Raw genomic sequence first — 20,215 nt, forward strand, 5'->3', positions numbered from 1 at the left:
ATTAGGCCAAGTTTCCAATATTTCTGGAGATTAAGAAGCACTTTGCAGAGAACAGTGGTAACAGCCCAAGTGGTATTTACCTGTCACCATGCTGCTTGTTAACAAACGGTCTAACACAGTTTTAGCTACTCATGGACACAAAGATACAATGCACTGGATGGATGTCATCATCTCCCCTGCTTCTAGTGTCCAGATTCAGCAGCTGTAGGACAGGGTTCCTACAAACCTCACTGTTTATAGAGTTCCTATCAGTGCTTCCACACACCTGATTTAGAAATCTAAACACTTTCAATACTTTCCCCAGTGCTGCAAGCCTTGGCCCCAAGCAGCAAGGAAAGGAGCACAACAGTGCCTAGAGCCAATAAAACTTACACCAGATGTACACCCCATCCCTAGTGAGGTGTCTGAAGGCCAGTGAAGGTAGGAACTGGAAACTAACACACAATTAGTACACACCTTTGAACTTTATTTGAACATTTAACAATATTCTCACCTGTTCAGTTAAATGCCAGGGAGCTTTAAAAAGCTTCTGCTTTAATTATGAAAAAGTCTGGAGCCATGTGGCATCTCAGTTTATGATTACAATTCCTAGGAGTTCACAACAGCCAACATCTTGGCAAATTCTTGGGCCTCCAAGATAATAACAAAAACACAGAGCAAGGGACTTATCTCAAATAATGATTTGCAGCTACCTTGAAAAACTCAAAATCAGTTTGGCCATCCATACTTTTGTAAGCTGCTGTTCTTCAGCGTATCTCACAGTGTCCTCTGGCACATGCTCAAGTAAAACTGTAACTGACATGACACTGAAACAACTCAAACTTGAGAATTTCCTACCATATCAGGAACAGCCATTTAGAAGTTTGGGTTAGCACCTTTTTTAGCCAAGTGGTGCCTTTCCAGTGCATTCCAAAGAAAACAAGAGTCCTTCTGTAGAGCAGCTGTGGCCTGGAAATAAGTTCAGTCCTTCACTGGGGTTAAAGCTTTATTTATAGAAAGTGGACTGCATTAATTGCAGCAATATTTGCATTGTATTTGAACTCAGGACTAACAGGTTAATATTTACATTTAGATAACACTTAAACCAAAACAAACTGAATACAGCCGATCTTAAGAGCAAAAAGGCAGACATACAAATGGACAGACTTAAGAGTAAAAGTAATCACAATTATTTCTCTCTGGATGACTTAGTCCAAAGGTCTATTTCTTAATCAGATTAGCAGGAAGAGTGGATTTGTCCAAATCATCAAAATATGGATGGTTCAATGCCATTTTGCCAGAAATCCTTTTTGCAGGATCATAAATTAACATTTTCTGGAAGAAGAAAAAAAAAATCACATTTACTTCCTCAGGAAAAGTGAGCAAAAATCATGTTAAATAGATATTTAACAATAATAATGATAAAGTAACTACAAAGACATTTCCCCCCCTTTGTCACGTGCTCTCCTAGTTGGAGAGTTATTTCCCCTACAAGTCAGTAGCAGTGTATAACACCTCAGAAGATGAAGAATCCCATTTATCCCCTGTTCAATGACCAAGCCCTTGCCTGTGTCTGGGTACCACATCCACTGAATGAAATCCAGAACCAGGCAACCAAGCTGCAATAATTGTCTCAGCCTCTTACTGAGGGAAATTAAGAAGCTTTAGGCTGGTGAAGCCCTAAATGTTTACAAGGACAAGTGGTCTGACACTTGTTTTGTTACTGACACTGAGCAAAGTGATGTCAAATGGCTTCAGCTCAGGTTGGTGACTTGACAATTAAAATAAGAGAATGCACACTCAGTTTTAAAATCCAAATTGGAAAGCAGAGTATAAGGAGGTAGAACTGAAGAAAACAGTTAACACTTGAGTCTCTTTGCAATAAAATACTTAAATTGAATACCTCAATAAAGGTGATAAGAGCAAAAAGAGGGGGTGTCACCATCATTAAAATAACCCCCAGAAATTCCTAAAACAGAAGGAAATTTTGTTATCCTAGCCATTAAAAAGAAACTATCTATAGCTTATACAAGGGGTCAAAACAGGAATGAAGCATTCAGCAGTTTTGTACTAGACCCAAAATGAGCAAAGTCTTTTTATTTCTCCTTACTAAAGGACAGACCATTCCAAATTCAAGTAATCAGGATTCTACCAGCTGCCTCTCCCCTGTCTGCACAACAAATCTGTTTTCCAGAACAAAACTTAACCAGTCTTACTCTGCCCAGTACTCAGTCCTGACATTTAATTATCTTTACACTTCATTCTACAGGGAGTCTTCCAGGTTGATTTAAACCACTGAATTTGCATTTATATTCTCTGAACTTCTGCCAAATGCAATGCTGCCTCTAGATTTAACCTTGCACATCCAGTTTTACCTTGTGGCAGGTTCCCATTACCTATACCTAGAACAGTGTCCTGTAGTTAATTCTGATATCAGAAGTTTTCTCAAAATTCACTCAAAGAGAGCAATTTCTCTGTAAAAGGGATGCTGTGACACTGAGACTACAGCACCACAACTGATAGAGCAAGTGAAGGAAACCTCTCTGAGCAGTCTGGAACATTAGTTTTCCCTGGCACCTACTGTCCTGGTAATTCAAAGTTTTTAAGGACAGCCATCAAGTGCTTTGAAATGCTGGCAGTAGAAGTCATGTAGCTAATGATGGTCTTAAACTCACCACCTCACTCATGCAATTTCAATTACACATTTTTGTGTTAAGACATTTTCAAAGACATCTCCTTTACATACATCTGCAATAGTCTACAGAAAAAAATTTAAACATTGAAACATTTTCATTGACATACATAAGCTTGAACAAACTATTTAGTTTTGTTGCCTTTAAAGTTATATTATGGGTTTAAAAGCTTAAAAGTGCCATAGGGAAACTTAAAGGGATTCCAGTCAGGAATACCATGTCACCAGGCACTAATAGGAAACTAAAATGTTAACTTGGATTAAGGCAGAATTGTACAAGACTTTAGAGAATTTAATATGCTTTGAGACTAGAATTATGTTAACACCATGAGGAACTAGTACTTTTTTTTTGTCTTTATTAGCAGCAGCCCCAACCACTGGCTTCAGAGTGAAGCCCCCACCCAGGCTCAGATGAGGCCTTGGCAGGTCCTTTTCATGCAGCTGTTTCAACAGGATTCTCCTGGCTGTTCTTTTCATTTTAGTTAGTAAATACAGTCAGCAACAATTATTTCAATTGTCAGGGGTCTTATCTCTGTAAGACAACTGTGCTGCAAGGTTCAGAGCTATCCAGGACAACTACATGTTCAACAAATGCTCAGGCTGTCAGTGTCAGCTGGGGCTCTGTCCTGCCAAAAAACTGTGAGAAATTGTGATCATTTGAGCTTTTTGGGTAACACTGGTTCCTTCAGAGTATTCTGCCACATTACCAGTATGGGTAATGCACTGGTGCACAGGTACTGCTGTATGAGGGGGTTCTGAGGTGTCAGCTTGTCCTGAGACACAGAGCACCCAACCCACACCCCCGTCTGTAAATCTGCACTGTACAAATGCAGTTTAGAACAGCCAAAGGACAGCCCAGGTACATTATTATACCTCAGGACATCTAAGATGTGACCTAAATTAGCCCTCAGTGGCAGCACATGAGCTGGAGAGCACTAAATGGAAAAGACTGATGAAGAGCTTGCCAATTAAAAGCCTGGTGTGGTAGTTTAATTGCCTGGCTACAGAAGTAAAGGAAACTCACACTAAACACAAAAGATACCAGTTGTAAGTTAATACACCACAGCCGAGAACATTTAGCTCCAAATTTAAGGACAATTGAGACAGACACTACAGACAGACTTGAACTAAGTTTCTTGTCTCAGCTCATCAATACATTCAGCTGTTTCTATCCTTGTTTATTCAGTTAAGACATCATGAAAGTTTAACCAAGATGAGCCCACCAAGATTAATCCACATGCTACCATAAAATAAACATTTCCAACTGGCTCAGCAGTCACACAGCCACATCACAACTGGTGCTGGCAGCAGAGAAGTGACAGCTACTTTATAGGCAGAAGCCTTCACTTAAACCACTTTGTAAAGACTCATCCTCACTTTTAAGTTGTACCTGGTTTATTATTATAAAAAAGCTGAGGCATAATTGCTTCATGTGAAAAATAGTCTGGTATTACTTGTGAAAGGAATTAATGTCACACAAGGTATCAGTTCTACAAGAATGAAGGCTCATACCACTGCTGATAGCTTGAAGATCTCCACATTTTCCTTCTAGCTATGACTGATGAGTACAGCTTTGTGTATCCTAGAGTATTTCACACAGCCCACTCAGGTTCTTAATCAGCAGTTTAGGACAGACTACTTACAGCCAGCAGATCAAGTCCATCTTTATCCAAGTTTTTGACATGTGTTTCAAGGCTGACAGGTTTCCATTTTGGGAATGTGTTTTTATAGTCTTGCAGGGATTCCACCTCAGGCCATACCTCGTTGTTGGGGGTCCCTAAAGCTCTGTGCAAGCATAAGCAAAATGTTAAGAAATCTGTTATGTGCTATTACACTTTTAATTACACACAACTGTTGTGTGGTGCCACACAGGCAGCAAGCAGAGGTTCAGCCTTACACACCTGAAGATTCTGAAGATCTGGTCAATCTCTGAATCCCCATGGAAAAGTGGCTTTTTAGTTGCCAGCTCAGCAAATATGGTTCCTATGCTCCAGATATCTACAGGAGTAGAGTAACGAGCAGATCCCAGCAGCACTTCTGGAGACCTGTACCACAGGGTCACTACCTGTGCAACAAGGAAAGGTTCAGTTTGTGGAATCAGGTCTTTTAATTGACTGCAAGATAAATGGCTCATTTGTTATTAAGCAGCATTCACAGGGTTTTGCTAAAAATAGCCAGTACTGTAAGTTTTATTGGAGGTGCAATACTAGTTTCAAGCTTCATTTGTAGACAAACCAACTCCATTGCAGTAGCTTCTACTTCAAGAAAAGCAGCTGCCTGCACAGCTTCCCTAAGAGCAGGAATCCTTTGGCACCCAGCCACAAAACCCCTCCGACCCAAGTGCTGTGCAAAGCAAAAATGCCTTTATAAGAAAGTGAGCGACAAGTTTGAGTCCATCTGACTCACTGAGTGGGATTCATAAAATGTTTTGGAACCTTAGAGCAAAACCACAGTCAGAAGTGGAAAACTGTTTTGGAAAACAAAACATAACTTTTTCATAGTTTTGTTAGCTTATGGCTTGAAAAAAAGCTAATTTTTAGCTGTTTCAGAATCAGTTCTTAGCAGGAAGCAAGTACACACTATCCAAAGCACCAGAGGTATGTCCCAACTCACTTCATGCGTGTAGACCCGCACTGGAATTCCAAAGGCTCGGGCCAATCCAAAGTCTGCCAGTTTAATCACTCCCTTGTCATCTATCAGGAGATTCTGGGGTTTCAAGTCTCTGTGCAGAACTCTTCTTGAGTGGCAGAAGACAATGCCTTGCAAAATTTGGTACAGATAACTCTAGAAAGGATGAGGTGGGAGGAAAGAAGAAATGAGTTACCTTTAGTACATGTCAGTGTCCTGCAACACAAAGGTGTTCCCTTCATTAGCTCTCCCCACAGCAGCAGGAAATGGAGATCCAAAGCATTGCAGATACTGGGTTAATATCAATCAAAAAGCTACACAAATTAATTCTGAAGATTAGTTTAAGGCAGTTTAATCTCACCAATGAAAAGATTTTCAAGTGGCATTTGAAAGCAAAACTCACATTCTTCTTATTATCTGCTGCTGCTTATTTAACCTTTCATTTCCCCTCAAGGAGTTAATTATACTGAATATAAGAGCTGCTTATGGTTTAGTAGGTCATCAGTAAATTCCCTGTTAGGTTAAGAAATTGTCCTCCTTACCTTGACACGTGAACGCTCCAAATACTGGCCAGATGGAATACTATCCAAATATTTCTTGAGATCCATGGAAAGGAATTCAAAGACGAGGTACAGTCTTGAATCCTGCATGAGAACATCCTGAAGGCTAAAAATTGAGTATACAATTACTTCCACTGCAAAATGCAAGAACTCCCATTTCTTTTCTCAACAGGGATACAAACTGATATTTCCAGGTTCATATTATGGAAGTCTTAAAAGTCTTCAAATAACAGACTTTGAGTTGTACTGTCATCTGGAAAATCAAGTGTATCTAAAATAGTGTCCAACTGAGATAAAAGCCCATAAGCTTCCTCTTAAACTTATGTTCTCTCAAATCAGACACAGGAGTCTGAAGAAAAAATACTTTTGCCATTAAAAGAAAAACAAAAAACCAGCCACCCCTGCAGGTTTTGGTGCCTAGCTTCTCTTTGAAGCTGGCTTGGCACAGCAGAGCCTGAATTACTAGGAACTTAAGGGAATATTTAATAGGAATCCAGTAGACACAGCAGGATTTGCACACATTTTTAAGTATCTTCTCCATCCTTATTGGAGTGTAAGGGTTCCTAAACCCAAACATACACACACTGAGACACTACCTGGCTGGAACCTGGCCAGTCTTAAGGCACATTAAAGATCAAGTATTTTGCTGCATCAAAGAGCAAGAAAATATGTTGTGGGAAGACAATGGCTGCAATCATTTTACATGTCAAGCAGTCACTGATGGAAGTTTCACTCATTGCTCAGGTGTGCCAGCTATGACAGCATCAAAACACATCTAAATTCCTGCTCCAGAACAGCAGGGAGAACACCAGAACACTTAAACAGTATTCCAAGGTGGTAAATAAACTTCTGAGTCTGCCTGAAGTAACAGCTGCAGCCAGTTTTCATGAGGTATGCCTCCATTCTCACAATAACCTCTGAAAAGAATTTACAGAAATTCCTAAATTTAAAAAAATTGTTAGATAATATAGAAGAGGCAGCATGAGGAAGGTTTAATTAGAAAACTGGCATAAATATGGAATTTAAAATATTTGCTGCAAAGCAGACATTGTATTAAGCAGAGAGGTTCTCACTTCACTAGAGGAGTGGAAAAATAATTTATGATCTGATGGGACCTAGTGCCCCTCCAAGAGTTTAGCCAAATACCAGTATAAGCATACCAGACTATATTGGGATGATTCAGCTCTTTTAATAAAGAAATTTCTCGGATAGCAGTACTTGGAACACCTTCCTCCTCACTTTCTAGACGTATTTTCTTCATTGCAACCACTTGGCCTGTGGTTTTGTGACGACCTTTATACACAACACCATAGGTACCTGAACAAAAAGACAGTGAAACAAATATAGGAAGTACCAGCTTCAGGTACAAATGAATTATTGCAAACATGAGCTGCTATGTAGGAAAAGTGCTTAAAAATGGAGTATTGGTTTAGATTACAAACTACTACTTAGCTGTAGAGTTAAGCTGAGCAATATTTTTGTTTGTTTAGGGAATGCCACCCATGAAGTGTAGCATTTGTTAGGACAGGGCACTTAGAAGCCCAAGTGTAAAAGGTGAATATTTGGAAGATGTAGTTATAAAATCTGATACTATTTGAATTTCAAGTTGATTAACTTTCAGGCAAGATCATGATAAAGGACTATGATTTTGCCACTGATATATCATATTAAAACGCTAAAGGTTTAGCTGCAAATGGAAGCAGTGCTCCTTCTGCAGTCTGAGATCCAGCCATCCATGGGTGTGAGCTGTGGAAACACCTCTGGCACAATGCTCAGTGCAGGACAGAGGCTAGTGCTGTGGGTCTGAGCAGAAACTGGAACCAAGAGTAAATCTCAAATCAATCCAACTTAATTATCAGTGCTCACAGAAGTAGAGCATTCAAACCAAGACAGTATAAGCCTTCTTTTTTACCCTTCTTGAAGCATTAATCCCTCACATGAAGCACAAACTAGTTTATTTCAGAAGGATTCAGGCACAAGGCTTTGTTGCAAGATCCAAGCACACCTTCTGCTATTGCCTCAGAATAATGTACTTCAAACTCTCAATTTATAAACACAGACTTCTGCACTGATCACAGGCTGGGTTTCCAGTAACAGGGGGGTTGTGACCAACACCTGCACTGAAGCCATCTTCTTAGTGCCTCAGTGTGAAGTAACTGTTAAAAAAAATCCCTTCTCCACAGAACTTTGCTATCTTGCTTTCCTTTTACACCTGCACTGCCTGTATATAATCAGAGCAGAACAATCCAGAAAACACTACTCCCTACCAGCAGCTCCGAGCAAAACAACACATTGCACAACTTCAGGGGCAACTGCTAAGTTCACACTCAAGAGACATGGGGGAGCTTCCTAAACTGTAAGCTGTTCTCAGGACTCTGAACATATTTCTTCTCCCTTTCGAAGGAATGTTACACCATTAGACATCAAAATGAAGGCAGACACTTTTCAACACTGGTCAGTTGTTTTTAAAAAGACCACATCACTTTCCAAAAAAGGGGCAGGCTGGAAGTTTTTACAGACACACATAACTACCACAGTAATTAAGCCACAGGCTTATTTAGCGACTTGGTTGAATCTCAGTATTTCCTGTTTCAGGCAGAGTGCACAGATCTTTTGGGATGCTTTAGAGCTCATACTGTGGAGCATTTAAAAGCTCACTGTTCCCCATACTTACCTTCCCCAATCTTCTCTATTTTCGTATAATCATCCATGGTTGTGGTTATCCCTGAAATAGACGGGAAAAGAAACAGAAGATGAGGGTGAACAGTTGCTGTCCTGAACACAGACAAGTCACTGAGCCCGTGCCAAGTCTTTAGAAGCGAGTTGTGCCTCACATAATTAAGATGCAACGTGAGACACTTAACTGCTCTCATCAACAGAAACACAGAACGTATTTATTTCCAATTCCAGCTAGAAAAACTACACCCCAAGGTACGAGAGGGCAGTGATTCAAGGCGAAAAAAAATTTAAAAAATCTTTGAAGAAAACTCCTCCGGGGAGCTGAGAAAAGCGCACCCTGCTCATCATTTTTACCTAACTACGGGCTCTAGAGGAACGAGCCAGCACCAGGAGCGGCACTGTGCGAAGCTCCGGAACCAGTGTCAGCCGCGCCACGGGCCCGGCGTGTCACCGGGGAGTGCCCGCACAGCCCCGGGGGCTACGGGCACCGAGCAGAGCCGGTCACCCCCGCCTCCGGGCGGTGCCGGCTCCGGGCAGCGCCCGCTTGGTGCGGCCCAGCCCCGGGGCGCTGCCCGGCTCCGTGTCCGGCTCCCGGGGCGCTGCCCGGCTCCGTGTCCGGCTCCCGGGGCGCTGCCCCTGCCGTACGCCGGGCCGGGCCGGGCTGGGCGCGGGACCCCGCGCGGGCTCGGGAGCGCGCACCCCCCGGCCCCAGGCCCCGCGCGCGCCAACGGCCCCGCCGCGCGCCCCTCACCTGCGGAGCCGCCGCGCGCGCGCGCCGCACGAGCCGCCGCCGCCGCCGCCGCACAGGCACGTCCGCAGCGCCGCGCGAGCCGGGGGCGGGGCCGCCGCGCATTCGAACCGGCCGCCCGCCGCGCTCCGCCAATGGCGCCGCGCTGGGCCCGTTCAAAGCGGCCAATCAGCGCGCTCCGCGCCAAAGCGAGGCCCAAAGGGCGGCTTTTGGTTCCGCGAGGTGGGGGGGGAGGAAGGAAATAGAGAAAGGCTGCGCGGCCGGGCGCGGCAAGCTGAGGGTGCACTGGACGTCCCCTTGGTTCGCCGTCACCGCGAGTGGAGGCTGCCTGGCGGGGCGGGCGGGTCGGTGTGCGTATCCCCGAACCGGTGACACGGTGGCGCTGGGCCGGCCCTGCTGGGCGGACAGGTCACGATCCCAGAGTCACGGAATGGGTCAGCAGCAAGGGACACCCGTGGGTCACCCGCTCCCACCTCTCTGCTCATGCAGGGCCGTCCCAGAGCACATGGCACAGGATCGCGTCCAGACAGTTCTGGAATGTCTCCAGCCAGGAAGAATCCACATCCTCTGTGGGCAGTCTGTCCCCGTGCTCGGTCACCGCACAGTGACGTTCTGTGTCGTGGAACTCCTGGGCATTAATTCCTGCCCATTCCTCTGGTGCCATTGCTGGTCCCAAGGAGCAGCGCCTGGTCCCTGCTCTGAGCCCTCCCTGCAGGCAGGGACGGTGTTCCCTCTGAGGGACACGCGGGGATGGTGTTCCTTCATGGGGACACACAGAGGGACGGTGATCCCTCTGAGGGACACCCAGGGATGGCGTTCCCTCTGAGGGACACACGGGGATGATGCTTGTTCTCAGGGACATACAGGGGGACGGTGTTCCCTCTGAGGGACTCACAGTGATGATGTTCCCTCTGAGGGGCACACAGGGACAGTGTTCCCTCTGAGGGACACACAGGGGGACGGCGTTCCCTCTGAGGGACACACAGGGATGGTGTTCCCTCTGAGGGACTCACAGTGATGATGTTCCCTCTGAGGGGCACACGGGGACGGTGTTCGTTCTCAGGGACACAAGGGACGGTGTTCGTTCTCAGGGACACACAGGGGGATGGTGTTCCCTCTGAGGGACACACGAGGATGATGCTTGTTCTCAGGGACACACAGGAACGGTGTTCCCTCTCAGGGACACCCGGGGATGGTATTTGTTCTCAGGGACACAAGGGACGGTGTTCGTTCTCAGGGACACACAGGGGGATGGTGTTCCCTCTCAGCTGTCTCTGCTCCAGGCTGAACAGCCCCCAGCTCCTTCAGCTTTCCTCCTTGGAGAGATGCTCCAGTTACTTGATGAACTTTATATCGCTTCCCTGGACCCTGGGCACCACTGTAATAACCCTTTGGGCTGTTGGCATGGTTTGGGGAGTATAATCGTGTTTGGAGCAGGCTGGGTGTTGGCTGCAGCTTCTCCTTTTAATCAAGTCTTAGATTTGGATGCTGCAGCTTCTCCTTTTAATCAAGTCTTAGATTTGGATCCCATGGCCTGCCAGAGCATAAATTCATTATTTCTGGCGCTGATCTGGGCAGTGCTGCCGTGGCCTTGGGAGCTGCTTTTAAGGCATATGCCTTAATGAAAGGTCATTGGGTAACTTAATTCCCCAGAAGCTGGGATGTGTGTCTGTAGGCAAATTAAAGTTCTGCATGCCTCCTCCCAGATTAAGAAAGATTAGTTGCTGTGCTATCCCAGCTTCTGAAGGAAGGGTCGGGGATGTAACTAGAGAGGCACCTGTGTGCCCTGCTCAGCAAGCACTCTGCCAGTGCACCCTTCCTGCACTGCTACCCAGGAAAGTGGTGCTACAGTACACCATCTAACAAAAAATACTGGGAAAATACTGCTCCAAATAAATTTTGTTACTGAGAAACTGAAATGCTAAATAGATTAGCAAAGTCGTGCGTTTCTAGTTTTACAAGTCTTTCCTCTGCAGGACAGCTCCACTGTGGATTCTGTGGTGCTGCTGACCCACTCTAGCATCAATTTATTATCAGCACTGGCAGTCCTGGACCAACAGCTCCTGTGGAAACCTACAGTCCCTGCAGGGTGAGACACAGGCATCTCTTCACACTGCTGATGTTATTGCCTTTTTTAATTACATCTCTGCACTGGTTTACAACATTCTTGAAGGATGGCTTTGCTGCTTGTCTGAAATGTAAGCAGGGCAGGGTGCTGCAAACAAAAACATGTGGCTTCTCCCTTAAAGCATTTCTTTGGGATGGTGATTCCAGGAGGCAGGGCTCTTTATGGTACACTTCCTTTTTCTCATCCCTACCCCATGGCAAAGCCTGTCCAACTCCTCCCCCAGAGTGTGTTTCAGGGGTAAAGCTCCTCCACTTTCCCCTCCCTCCTGGGGAATTTTTGCTGCATATGGTGCGCATGCTTGCGGGTCTCTGTTTGCTTTGAGTCCTGTATTCTCAACACTTGCTGGGATTTACCTGCCCAGAACAAGGCTTTTGTATATCTGGGAAATTCCATACGGGAACGTGGCTTGTGCAATCTTGTGCAATTCATAGGAAAAGAGCCTGATGTGCTCTGCCCTGCACAGTGACAGAGAATTTCTACCCTGTGTGTGTAACAAGCCCAAAGCAGCCAGGACAGTGTGGGCACAGCAATGCCCATGGATCAGCTTACAGCTCAGACAGAGTGTGGGACACGTCCCTCAGGCCTGGCTCTGCACCTCTGGGGAGTTGTTTTCTATGGCCAGCACAGGGCTGGAGCTACTGCTGGACCAGTCCTTGCCTAGGGAACTTAGTCCAGCTTTCCCTTTAGAGGAAAAAAAAAAACAATTTCTTGGAAGTCCCAGACATATGGTAACCCTAGTTGATTTGCAGATGTTGGTGGTGGTATCATAATCATTCAGTACTATAAATTATTATAAATTATATTAAAATATAGAGAGATTATGTATAAAATATAAATCACATCTCCTTTCTGACCAGGTAGTGCTTATCTTGGTTGATCATTGCTTTGGACATGCAGGAGCTAATGATGCTGCTTGAGACAAGCAATACCAGTGCATTTGCAGTGACTTCTGTGTTTGAAGGGATTTACTGTTCTGCTTGAAGGAGCAGCAGCAGTGAGCCTGCTGACAACTGAGTCACAGAGGGGTGCATGTGGGAATCCCTAGGACTGCTGCTCCCCTTTACAGCAAAACACGGTGAAATGCAGAACTGAGGGAAAACTCCAAGGCAAACAGCAAAGAACTCTTAACAACACGATGTTAATTACATTTTATTTATATAAATGACCAAAGAGCACATATATTAAAACCTCTTTGGCGTCCCAGACTTCCCTTTGCCTGAAGTGCAGCGCTGTTTGTGCAAGGCACACGGATCAGGCCGACAATGCCGAGCTGGGATTATGGCATTACAGTTGTATTCATGGCTGAGAACCCAGTGTAATGCTCTGAACAACTCCTTTTCTGCTGACTAGAGGGCAGCTGCAAAAGTCAATATCGTCTTGTCTTTCATATATTAATCATATTCTCCTCAGCAATAACTTCACTGTAAGGAAGAGAAAAAGTGCACTCTGTCTTTTACATAATGATGGGACTAAAAAGGTCAACTGGTTGGTGAATACTAATGAGAGTATCTAAAATAGGTTGTGTTCACTGTGCTCGAAAGCAGATAAGTACAAACATTGATTGGCTCCTTTTAACATTTATTTAAACTCAAAGATTATTTTGTTAAGATGACAAATGCAAAAGTACAGTAGGAGAGACGTACTACCACCTAGGAATGCAAGGTAATATTAGAGGGATAGTATCTCTAATGCATATCTCAGATGATACATTTAACCTGTTAAATCTCTTCTTATGCAGGACAGTTCCCACTATCATGAAACATGGAGAACTTCTCTGCTGCTCTCCTTCTGCATTAGCATTTTGATAGGATGCCAGAAAACAAAAAGCTCCTGAGAACTGTTTAAAAATAAAACAAAAGGATGGAAGCTACTTAGAAAAAATAATTAAATTCTCAGTGTCTCCTTACAACATTAATATAAATATTTTAAATGCACTTAAAGTACTTGAATTTAGGTTAAAATTATTTTAAAGTTTGGGGGTTTTTTTGTAACATGCACTACATCACTTTACCTGAAAATCCCGAGTATTTATATGATTGCAATAATGAAAATATCATAAACCATCCCTTCATTTCAAATAAAGAGATGTTGTAAATAAAATAACTGGTTATTCATGGGTTGGTACCTTCCTGGAGGAAAACTCAGCTGAAAATCAGGGAAAGTTTTACAACAAACATTGCAGCACACAAAGAAGAGAGGGGAGAGGGTGAGGACCCTGTGGGAGGGAGCAGAGGGGTGCACAGAGTCCCTGCTGAGCCTGTTGGGAGTGGCTTCCAGGGGCTGGAACCTGTGACTGCTGGGCTGAAATCTTCCCCCAGCTCTGCTTTGCCAAACTCCTTTCCCACAGCAGGGAATGCTCCACTGTCACTGTGGATCTTCCTTCATCATGGGACACACAGCTGGTTTCATAAAAACCTTCAAAGAAAAACCTACAAATGTCCGACCTGGATTTTTGTTTTAATAATTGTAATTAAGTGAGAAAAGTGATCAGCATACATGTATCAAACCTGGGGCAGAGGGGAAAAAAAAAAAAAAAGAAAAGAAAAAAAGGTGGTTTTTGTTTCTTTGGAGCATCTGGGCAAAAAGCCAGGCTCCACCAAAGTCTTTGGCAAAACTCCCATTAACTTCACTCTTGACCCCAGGTCAGGTGGCTGGTTCCTGATTTTAGTTTTTGCATTTCACTTAACTTACAATTCAGGAAATAAAATGGTAGAACCCAATAAACTGCTTCTAAAATTCTGTTGGGGTGCATGAGTGCAGGGGAGGTGCAGTCCAGGGCACACTTGGAGCTCCCTCAGCCTGGATGTGCAGGCAAGCAGCGCCTGCTGGCTGCAGGGGGCTGGTTTTGAGGTAGGTGTGGAGGGCTGGATGGGAGCACATCCCTCCAGGGAACAAGAGGGATTCCATTCCCTGAGGCTGAACACAAATGTTAGGCCCTGTCTTTCGGCAGCAGTGTAACTCAATCAGCAACATTCCTCACTTGGAGAGTTACATTAAAAATCTCTTTCCTGTAATGGCTGTTTCATTTCAACACGTAATGCTCCTTTTTTCCAACTTACCTCATGTTTTAGCTGTTTATCCTTTTTCATCTTACACCAACCACCCACTACTGTGCTCATCAGATCAAATGCACTGCAACGGCGCATTTAAATTCCAAACCTCTGTCAGGGAAGCCTGACCTGAAACCTCTCCTGAAGTGAGGGAAGTCAACTTTTCTTTCCCTCCAGGTATCATTCCCGCTGCCAAAAAAAAAAAGCTGTACTCTTCCAGGTGGGAGTGTAGATGAAACAAGTGAGGTTTATGAGCCTGTGGAAATACAATATGGATTTACATGTACACATCACGCTTGACTTTGTTTAAATATTCATCCTCCTAGCAATTTAAGAGTAACTTAAAAACCACTTTTCATTTCAAGTAAACTTTTTTTTTCCCCCTTAAGGTGTTATTTTCTTTCTCAATCTGCAAATCCCATTTAAGTCTCTCTAACTGTCCTTCCCAAGGAGCGATGGAAGACGGTGTGCAGTGATGGTGTGGTCCATGAGTTGTACAAAAACAGTGTGTGACACAGGCACAGAACTGCTAATGGCCACTGCCCATCAGTGGACGTGACCAGCCTTGCTTCACGCTTGCTTTTAGCCCACAGGGACCTTGTGATCCTTTTCCCCCATCTGCTCTGGCTCCCAGTTCACCAAGTGGGCTGAGGAAATGAGTCACATCCAAAACAAGAAGGATAAAAACATTCTGGGGAATCACCTTCTCCATGTGAGACACAGCCAAAGTATTTGGTTAAATATTTTTATTTGGCTCTGTATACAAAGAAAAAAGTTTACACGAGAGAGGGAGTGACAAGCAATTAGTTACACAGTATCCAAAGATGTATAAACACCTATAGTCAATTTATGCAGCTGGGTAGTGTTTTGCAAATTGCACCTTACAGCACTAAGGCCCACGGTAGGACAACTAACTGGATGAAGCTGTTATCACCAATATTCCTAGGTAAATTAGTGCCTAATAGCATTTGTTGTTACGAATGGGTTCTAATTAAAACAGGAAAAGGGGTTGATGCATCAGGACAGCCTTGTGAGAAGTAATGATAGGATAAAGTAATTTAAGTAAACACTAAAGTAATCTTAATTGCTTTTGCAATACTCTCACAATTTTGTGTTGTGATAAAACACGTTTTAATGAGACTGATTAAAACATTTTTTAAACTAAGAAAAAGTAGAAGCAGAACTAACTGGTTTGATCACCGTGGAATCTCACCTGTGAGGTTTGCACAGCTCTCATCTGGGGCTGGGGGAGGGAGGGAAGGAAACCGGGACTGACTCCCCCGGCTCGGGCGCGTTGTGAGGGAGTGCCAGGTAATCCTTATCCGCAGGTGCAGCTCCCGACGGCCGCTCATCTGCGAGCGGCTCTGCATTAGCATTACCGCGAACGCACGACACCTGTGGCGCTCCCGATGGGACCGAGCTCATCAGCGCCCAGCGCGTTATTCGGTTGCCTTTGCAGTTTTGTTTAACAAACTTCAGCTGCGCTTCCCCCCGTGCTGTGGGCGCTCCGTGCCCAGGTGAGCCGCGGTGCAGGTGCGGGCGCCCGAGGGGGCTCCCCGGCCTTGCGGAGTCCCCGGCAGCGGCCGCTCTCCCGGTTTTCCAGCGGGGCGGACTTCGGGGCGCTGCCCCCGCCTTGTGGCACCCCCGGCGCGGGGCGGGCCGGGCGGCGGTGCCGGTGCCGGTGGCGGAGCCGGCGCGCCCGCCCCCCGTGCCCTGCCGCCGCGGGAGGAGAGCGCGGCGGGCCCGGCCCCACCTGCGGGGGCGGCGGCGCGGGCAGGACGGCCCGGCGCTGGGGTGAGCCCGGGACGGCTGGGCGAGGTGAGGAGCGCAGCAACATGGCCTCCTCCTCCTCCTGCTCCTTCCCCTCGCGTTCCGCGGCACGGGGCGGCAGGGACCAGGTGAGCGCGCAGCCCTCGGGCGGGTGAGGCGGGCGCGGGACCGGCGGCTCTTTCTGCTTTTCCTTCTTTTCCCTCCCTCCTCCTCCTCCTCCTCCTCCTCGGCGCTCCGGGTGCGCTGCGAGCGGCGGGTCCGGGACGGGAGCGGGCTGTGCCCGGCCCGCCCAGGTGCGAGGCTGGAGCCCGGAGCGCCTTCCCCGTGATGGCGGGGCTGTGCCTCTGCCGGGGCCGGCGATGGCCAAGCGCCTCCCCGAGCAACACGCGAGCCCCCCGCTCTGTTGGGACTGTGGCGTTTTGGGGTGCAGGTGCGCTGCGTGTGCTTTGCGTGGCTGCCCCGCCTGTGTTTCACACCGCGGTCATGAGGCAGCGATGTGCTGGTGGGACGGAGGCTGGAAACCCACCCAGGTGAGGGCTGGAGGCTCCCACGTCCCTGCCTGGCCCCGTCCCCGGTGTCTGTAGGGGACGGTGAGGGCCGGCTCTCATCCCAGCACCCTGCGCAGGGACACAGCCTTGCCACCCTCGGCCTTGCTGCAGGGCAGGTGAGGAGAAGATGCTGTTGAAGGCTTCACCGTGGCACAAGCGGCCACAGGAATTGTTTTTCTCCCCGGCCTTCCCTCCTCCGCAGTGGTCAGAGCGAGGCCACAGGGTCAGGTGAAGGAGCTTTGCTGCTGTGCTCTGTCTGCCCCAGGTACTCAACGTGTTTGTTCCCTGTTTATTGCTCTCACAAATGCTGCCCTGGGTTGTGAGTGAGTGCACTGGTCCCACGTTCTTCCTGCTGAACATAAATGGCATAATCCATTTTAGCTGTGAAAATTTGTGTTCTCAGGGCAAAGAAAGAGTGTATTTTGGCTTATTACTGGCAAAATGACACTTCTTCCACTGGAAGTAAGTTTAGGGAAAAGGGATTGGGAAAGTATGGTAACTGAATTATCTCCTCCCCCCCCCCCTTTTGTTTTTTGGGCTATATGCCCAGAACTCCTGAAACTAAAACTGAAAACTTTCAAGATTAAAGGTATAATTAATCAAGGCTGAATAAGCTTTATTCTTTGTGGTCTGTTTTTGTTTTTTTTTTTCCTTCCCTGAAGTTGGTATCTTTTGAATCATTAAACTTTCCTGCTTTTAACACCACTTTTGCTACTACTTGAAACACTTAACTGGACACAGAAGATGGAATAGTATCTGTTTTACTGTAGATTGTTATGGCTTCTCATGTTTCTCCCTCAAATCTGTGTGGTGTTCATGCTTTGAAATGGAATGTAAATTAACACCCCAGGAGAACTGATCAGCTGGAAATAAGTCACTGCTCTGGCAGTCAGGCCCTCTAAGTTCTGGTTGGGCAAGATGTTGTTCCCGCTGCCCAGCACCTCTTCTTTTTGTGAGCCCTGTGTTTTGAAGGAGATTCCCTGAACAAGACAGTGCTGCTTACTGTGCTGTCAGAGCTCCAGGCATTTCTGCCTCTCTTTCATCAATTGTCTCAAGGATAAAGAGAGAAAATACAACCTTGTGTGTTCACAAAGTGGGTAGCTTAGAAACTTATTCTCTGAAAGGTTTGTAACCTAGGCTGGGCTGGAAGCGTTGAGTTCCTAAAGAGGGTGACTCTTCTCATTCTCCAAACTGTGTGTTACAATCTTGGGCTTGGAGTAACCTCAGGATCAGTGGCGACGCAGCTTTGTCCTCTGATCCTTCAATCCATCAGGGGCAGCACGTTTCCCATTGGTTTGAGAAGATTCTTAGGTCAGGCTCTAAACTTTGAGGGTGTCTGTGTGGTGGGCATGTGAGATGCTCAGATCTCGAGACACTGTTAGGGCTGGGTGTTGGAAATAGAGATATGCTTTGATACAGTCAGTGTTTGTTAGTGAACTCTTTACAGAAATATTTTACCACCATTAATCTGTCTCTCACTTCTGTGAGAATTGACTAATGCTCAGTGCATGATTTTTGTTCCAAATGACACTGTACTATCATATGCTGTTACTCTGTTGGTGCCTGCCAGAGGATGAGGTTGGGGATTTCCATTATTGAAAAACTGTCACCTCTCCCATCTTTTCCAGATCCTAATTTATTGCTCATGTTCTTTCTGCAGATAATAAGATCTGTCTGTTATAATGCACTGATTTACAAACTTATGTGAATAATTGTGTGTGGCTAAATATTTTCCTTTTTAAAATAAAAAGCTAGTTATGGTTTTTCCTAAGACAATTTCCAGGCTTTGCAGAGCTAAAATTGTTAATGGCATAAGAAAATAATTTGTTATTCAAGGTTGTTTATAAGTTCTGCAGTACTTTGCTGTTGATTATTTGGATGGCCCTTTGGTCTTTATTTCACTTCAGTGTTTTCTAACATGTCTTGTTCAAAAGCTTGTGTTTCTAAAACGTGACAGGAAGACTAGAATGTACTTTCTTGTTTTAGTTAGTTTTGTTAGTTTCTTGTTTTAGTTCTTTTGTTTTGACAGCTCTTGGCCTCAGCACCGTGAGCACTATTACAGTCAATGCCTAGAAGTTAATTATGCTTGTAGGTCACTTACAGTGCTGTGCTGTGTTCTGAAGTGTTTCTATTTGATATATTTAAGGTGCTGAAAATTTGGGGATGGTTTATGGCTTGAAAGAGATCTTTGAACTTCAGAAATTAAAAACTTTTTATGATTTTTGCCACTTAGCTTAAAACTGGGGTGTTTGTGGAAAGAGAGGAGACATTTGGTCAGGTTGTGGGGCAGGGGGAGGAAAACCCAAATGCAGTTCAAATATATATTAAAATATGTCAAATATGACAGCCATGTTGTTATCACATAAATAATAACAAAAAGAAATAATTTACTGCTAAACTGGAAAGCTTATTTCACAGAGTAAGCTTTTAAATGTGGTCTATGAGACTGCAAGTCCAATCATAGCTACTCTGAAAAACAATAATACATGCAAATGTTATTCGGGCATTGAAAACTCTGGGGAAAATGGCAGTTTTGCAGTAAAAAAATAAAAAAAAGCAAACAAAAAAAACCCCAACAAGAACTAAACAATCCTCCCAAGCCCCTCCCTGGGTAGCATACAGATCAGGCCACATGAGCCTCAGTTCCAGACTGTTGTTCAATACAGGCAAATTCCTGTCCTTGCAGTTTACTCTGGTTTTATCCTACATTTTTATCAGCTTATTTTTTTATTTTTTTTTCTCTCCACTCCAAACTCTTGGAGTTCTGTTCTTATATACTCTGTTTTTCAAAATTCAGTGCTCTTGAGACCATGTAAAAACTATTGACATACTAATCCAGTCGATGATTACCTAGTAAAAGTTATTTTTGCCACTCTGTCGTCTGGAGTGGGAATATTTCCCATATACGTTAGGTTTTGTGATAAGCTGTTGACAATGGTACTTATGCTCCTGCTGGCATGGCTCTTGCTATGACAAAATAAGACCTGGCATGCTGCATTAATTCTGAGAAAAGCATGGTTTTGCAATCTTTAATCAGGCAGAGTTTCATTAGCTCTTTGAGGGAGTTTTACTCTTGGCCTAAGGAAGGGATTTTTTTAAACTTTAACAGCTGGTGGCACTTGTTGGCTTTTTCCAGAGGCATGTTATGATGAGGAATCAGAGGCATGAGGGTAATATTTTCTATTTCTGTGGGTTTTGAGTTTGACTTCTGATATGTAGTGTTAAATAGCTATTTATGATGCTGACATGCCTAAGGAGGAGAGTTTTGAGGCTTGAAGTTTCCGAAACAAATCCTTCAAAAGGGTTGTTTTAAGCTTATATTTTTCTTTAATTTGATAAAGCTAGTTTAGATTCCATCCTTTTCTTTTCTGAAAAATGTTTGTAATGGGTGAAAAATTGGGAAAGGAAGTGTTCTGGGTTTTTTTTTTTGTTT

The 20,215-nt window shown here is 45.0% G+C and overlaps 3 protein-coding genes and 1 long non-coding RNA gene across 19 annotated transcripts in view; 3 read left to right on the plus strand and 1 right to left on the minus strand.

The window, feature by feature from the left end:
* The window catches only part of RHOBTB1 (Rho related BTB domain containing 1), a 72,620-nt gene extending 67,192 nt beyond the window's left edge, over positions 1 to 5,428 (plus strand). For 12 of the 14 annotated variants that reach the window (XR_010367121.1, XR_010367125.1, XR_010367118.1 and 9 more), the window contains one exon: positions 305 to 5,428. The gene's annotated coding sequence lies outside the window, so the exon portion shown is untranslated. The remainder of the gene's footprint in view (positions 1 to 304) is intronic. The other 2 variants (XR_010367119.1, XR_010367123.1) reach the window with 2 other exon arrangements.
* CDK1 (cyclin dependent kinase 1) lies at positions 446 to 9,373 on the minus strand. 3 transcript variants are annotated; one of them, XM_064430010.1, is made up of 8 exons: positions 9,290 to 9,373; positions 8,534 to 8,584; positions 7,020 to 7,176; positions 5,842 to 5,965; positions 5,285 to 5,455; positions 4,573 to 4,736; positions 4,315 to 4,456; positions 446 to 1,314 (listed from the first exon to the last, which is right to left on the minus strand). In XM_064430010.1, the coding sequence occupies exons 2-8, from the start codon at positions 8,568 to 8,570 to the stop codon at positions 1,201 to 1,203; spliced, it is 909 nt and encodes a 302-aa protein (XP_064286080.1). In that variant the 5' UTR covers positions 8,571 to 8,584; positions 9,290 to 9,373; the 3' UTR covers positions 446 to 1,200. The 3 variants fall into 3 exon arrangements, with proteins under 3 accessions (XP_064286080.1, XP_064286079.1, XP_064286082.1); XM_064430009.1 differs by lacking the exon at positions 9,290 to 9,373 and adding an exon at positions 8,893 to 8,996; XM_064430012.1 differs by lacking the exon at positions 9,290 to 9,373 and adding an exon at positions 8,724 to 8,743.
* A 252-nt stretch (positions 9,374 to 9,625) lies between these two features.
* On the plus strand, positions 9,626 to 13,604 carry LOC135306333 (uncharacterized). The gene is made up of 3 exons (XR_010367138.1): positions 9,626 to 9,720; positions 11,263 to 11,375; positions 13,153 to 13,604. It is a non-coding gene; the product is annotated as an uncharacterized LOC135306333 (long non-coding RNA).
* Positions 13,605 to 16,284: 2,680 nt separating this feature from the next.
* ANK3 (ankyrin 3) overlaps positions 16,285 to 20,215 on the plus strand; it is a 338,252-nt gene continuing 334,321 nt past the window's right edge. Inside the window, exon 1 of the mRNA XM_064430021.1 lies at positions 16,285 to 16,362. Coding sequence (XP_064286091.1) covers positions 16,300 to 16,362 — 63 coding nt within the window. The 5' untranslated portion in view covers positions 16,285 to 16,299. The remainder of the gene's footprint in view (positions 16,363 to 20,215) is intronic.

The sequence above is a fragment of the Passer domesticus genome, chromosome 8, assembly GCF_036417665.1.
Source record: "Passer domesticus isolate bPasDom1 chromosome 8, bPasDom1.hap1, whole genome shotgun sequence".
NCBI classification, from domain to species: Eukaryota; Metazoa; Chordata; class Aves; order Passeriformes; family Passeridae; genus Passer; species Passer domesticus.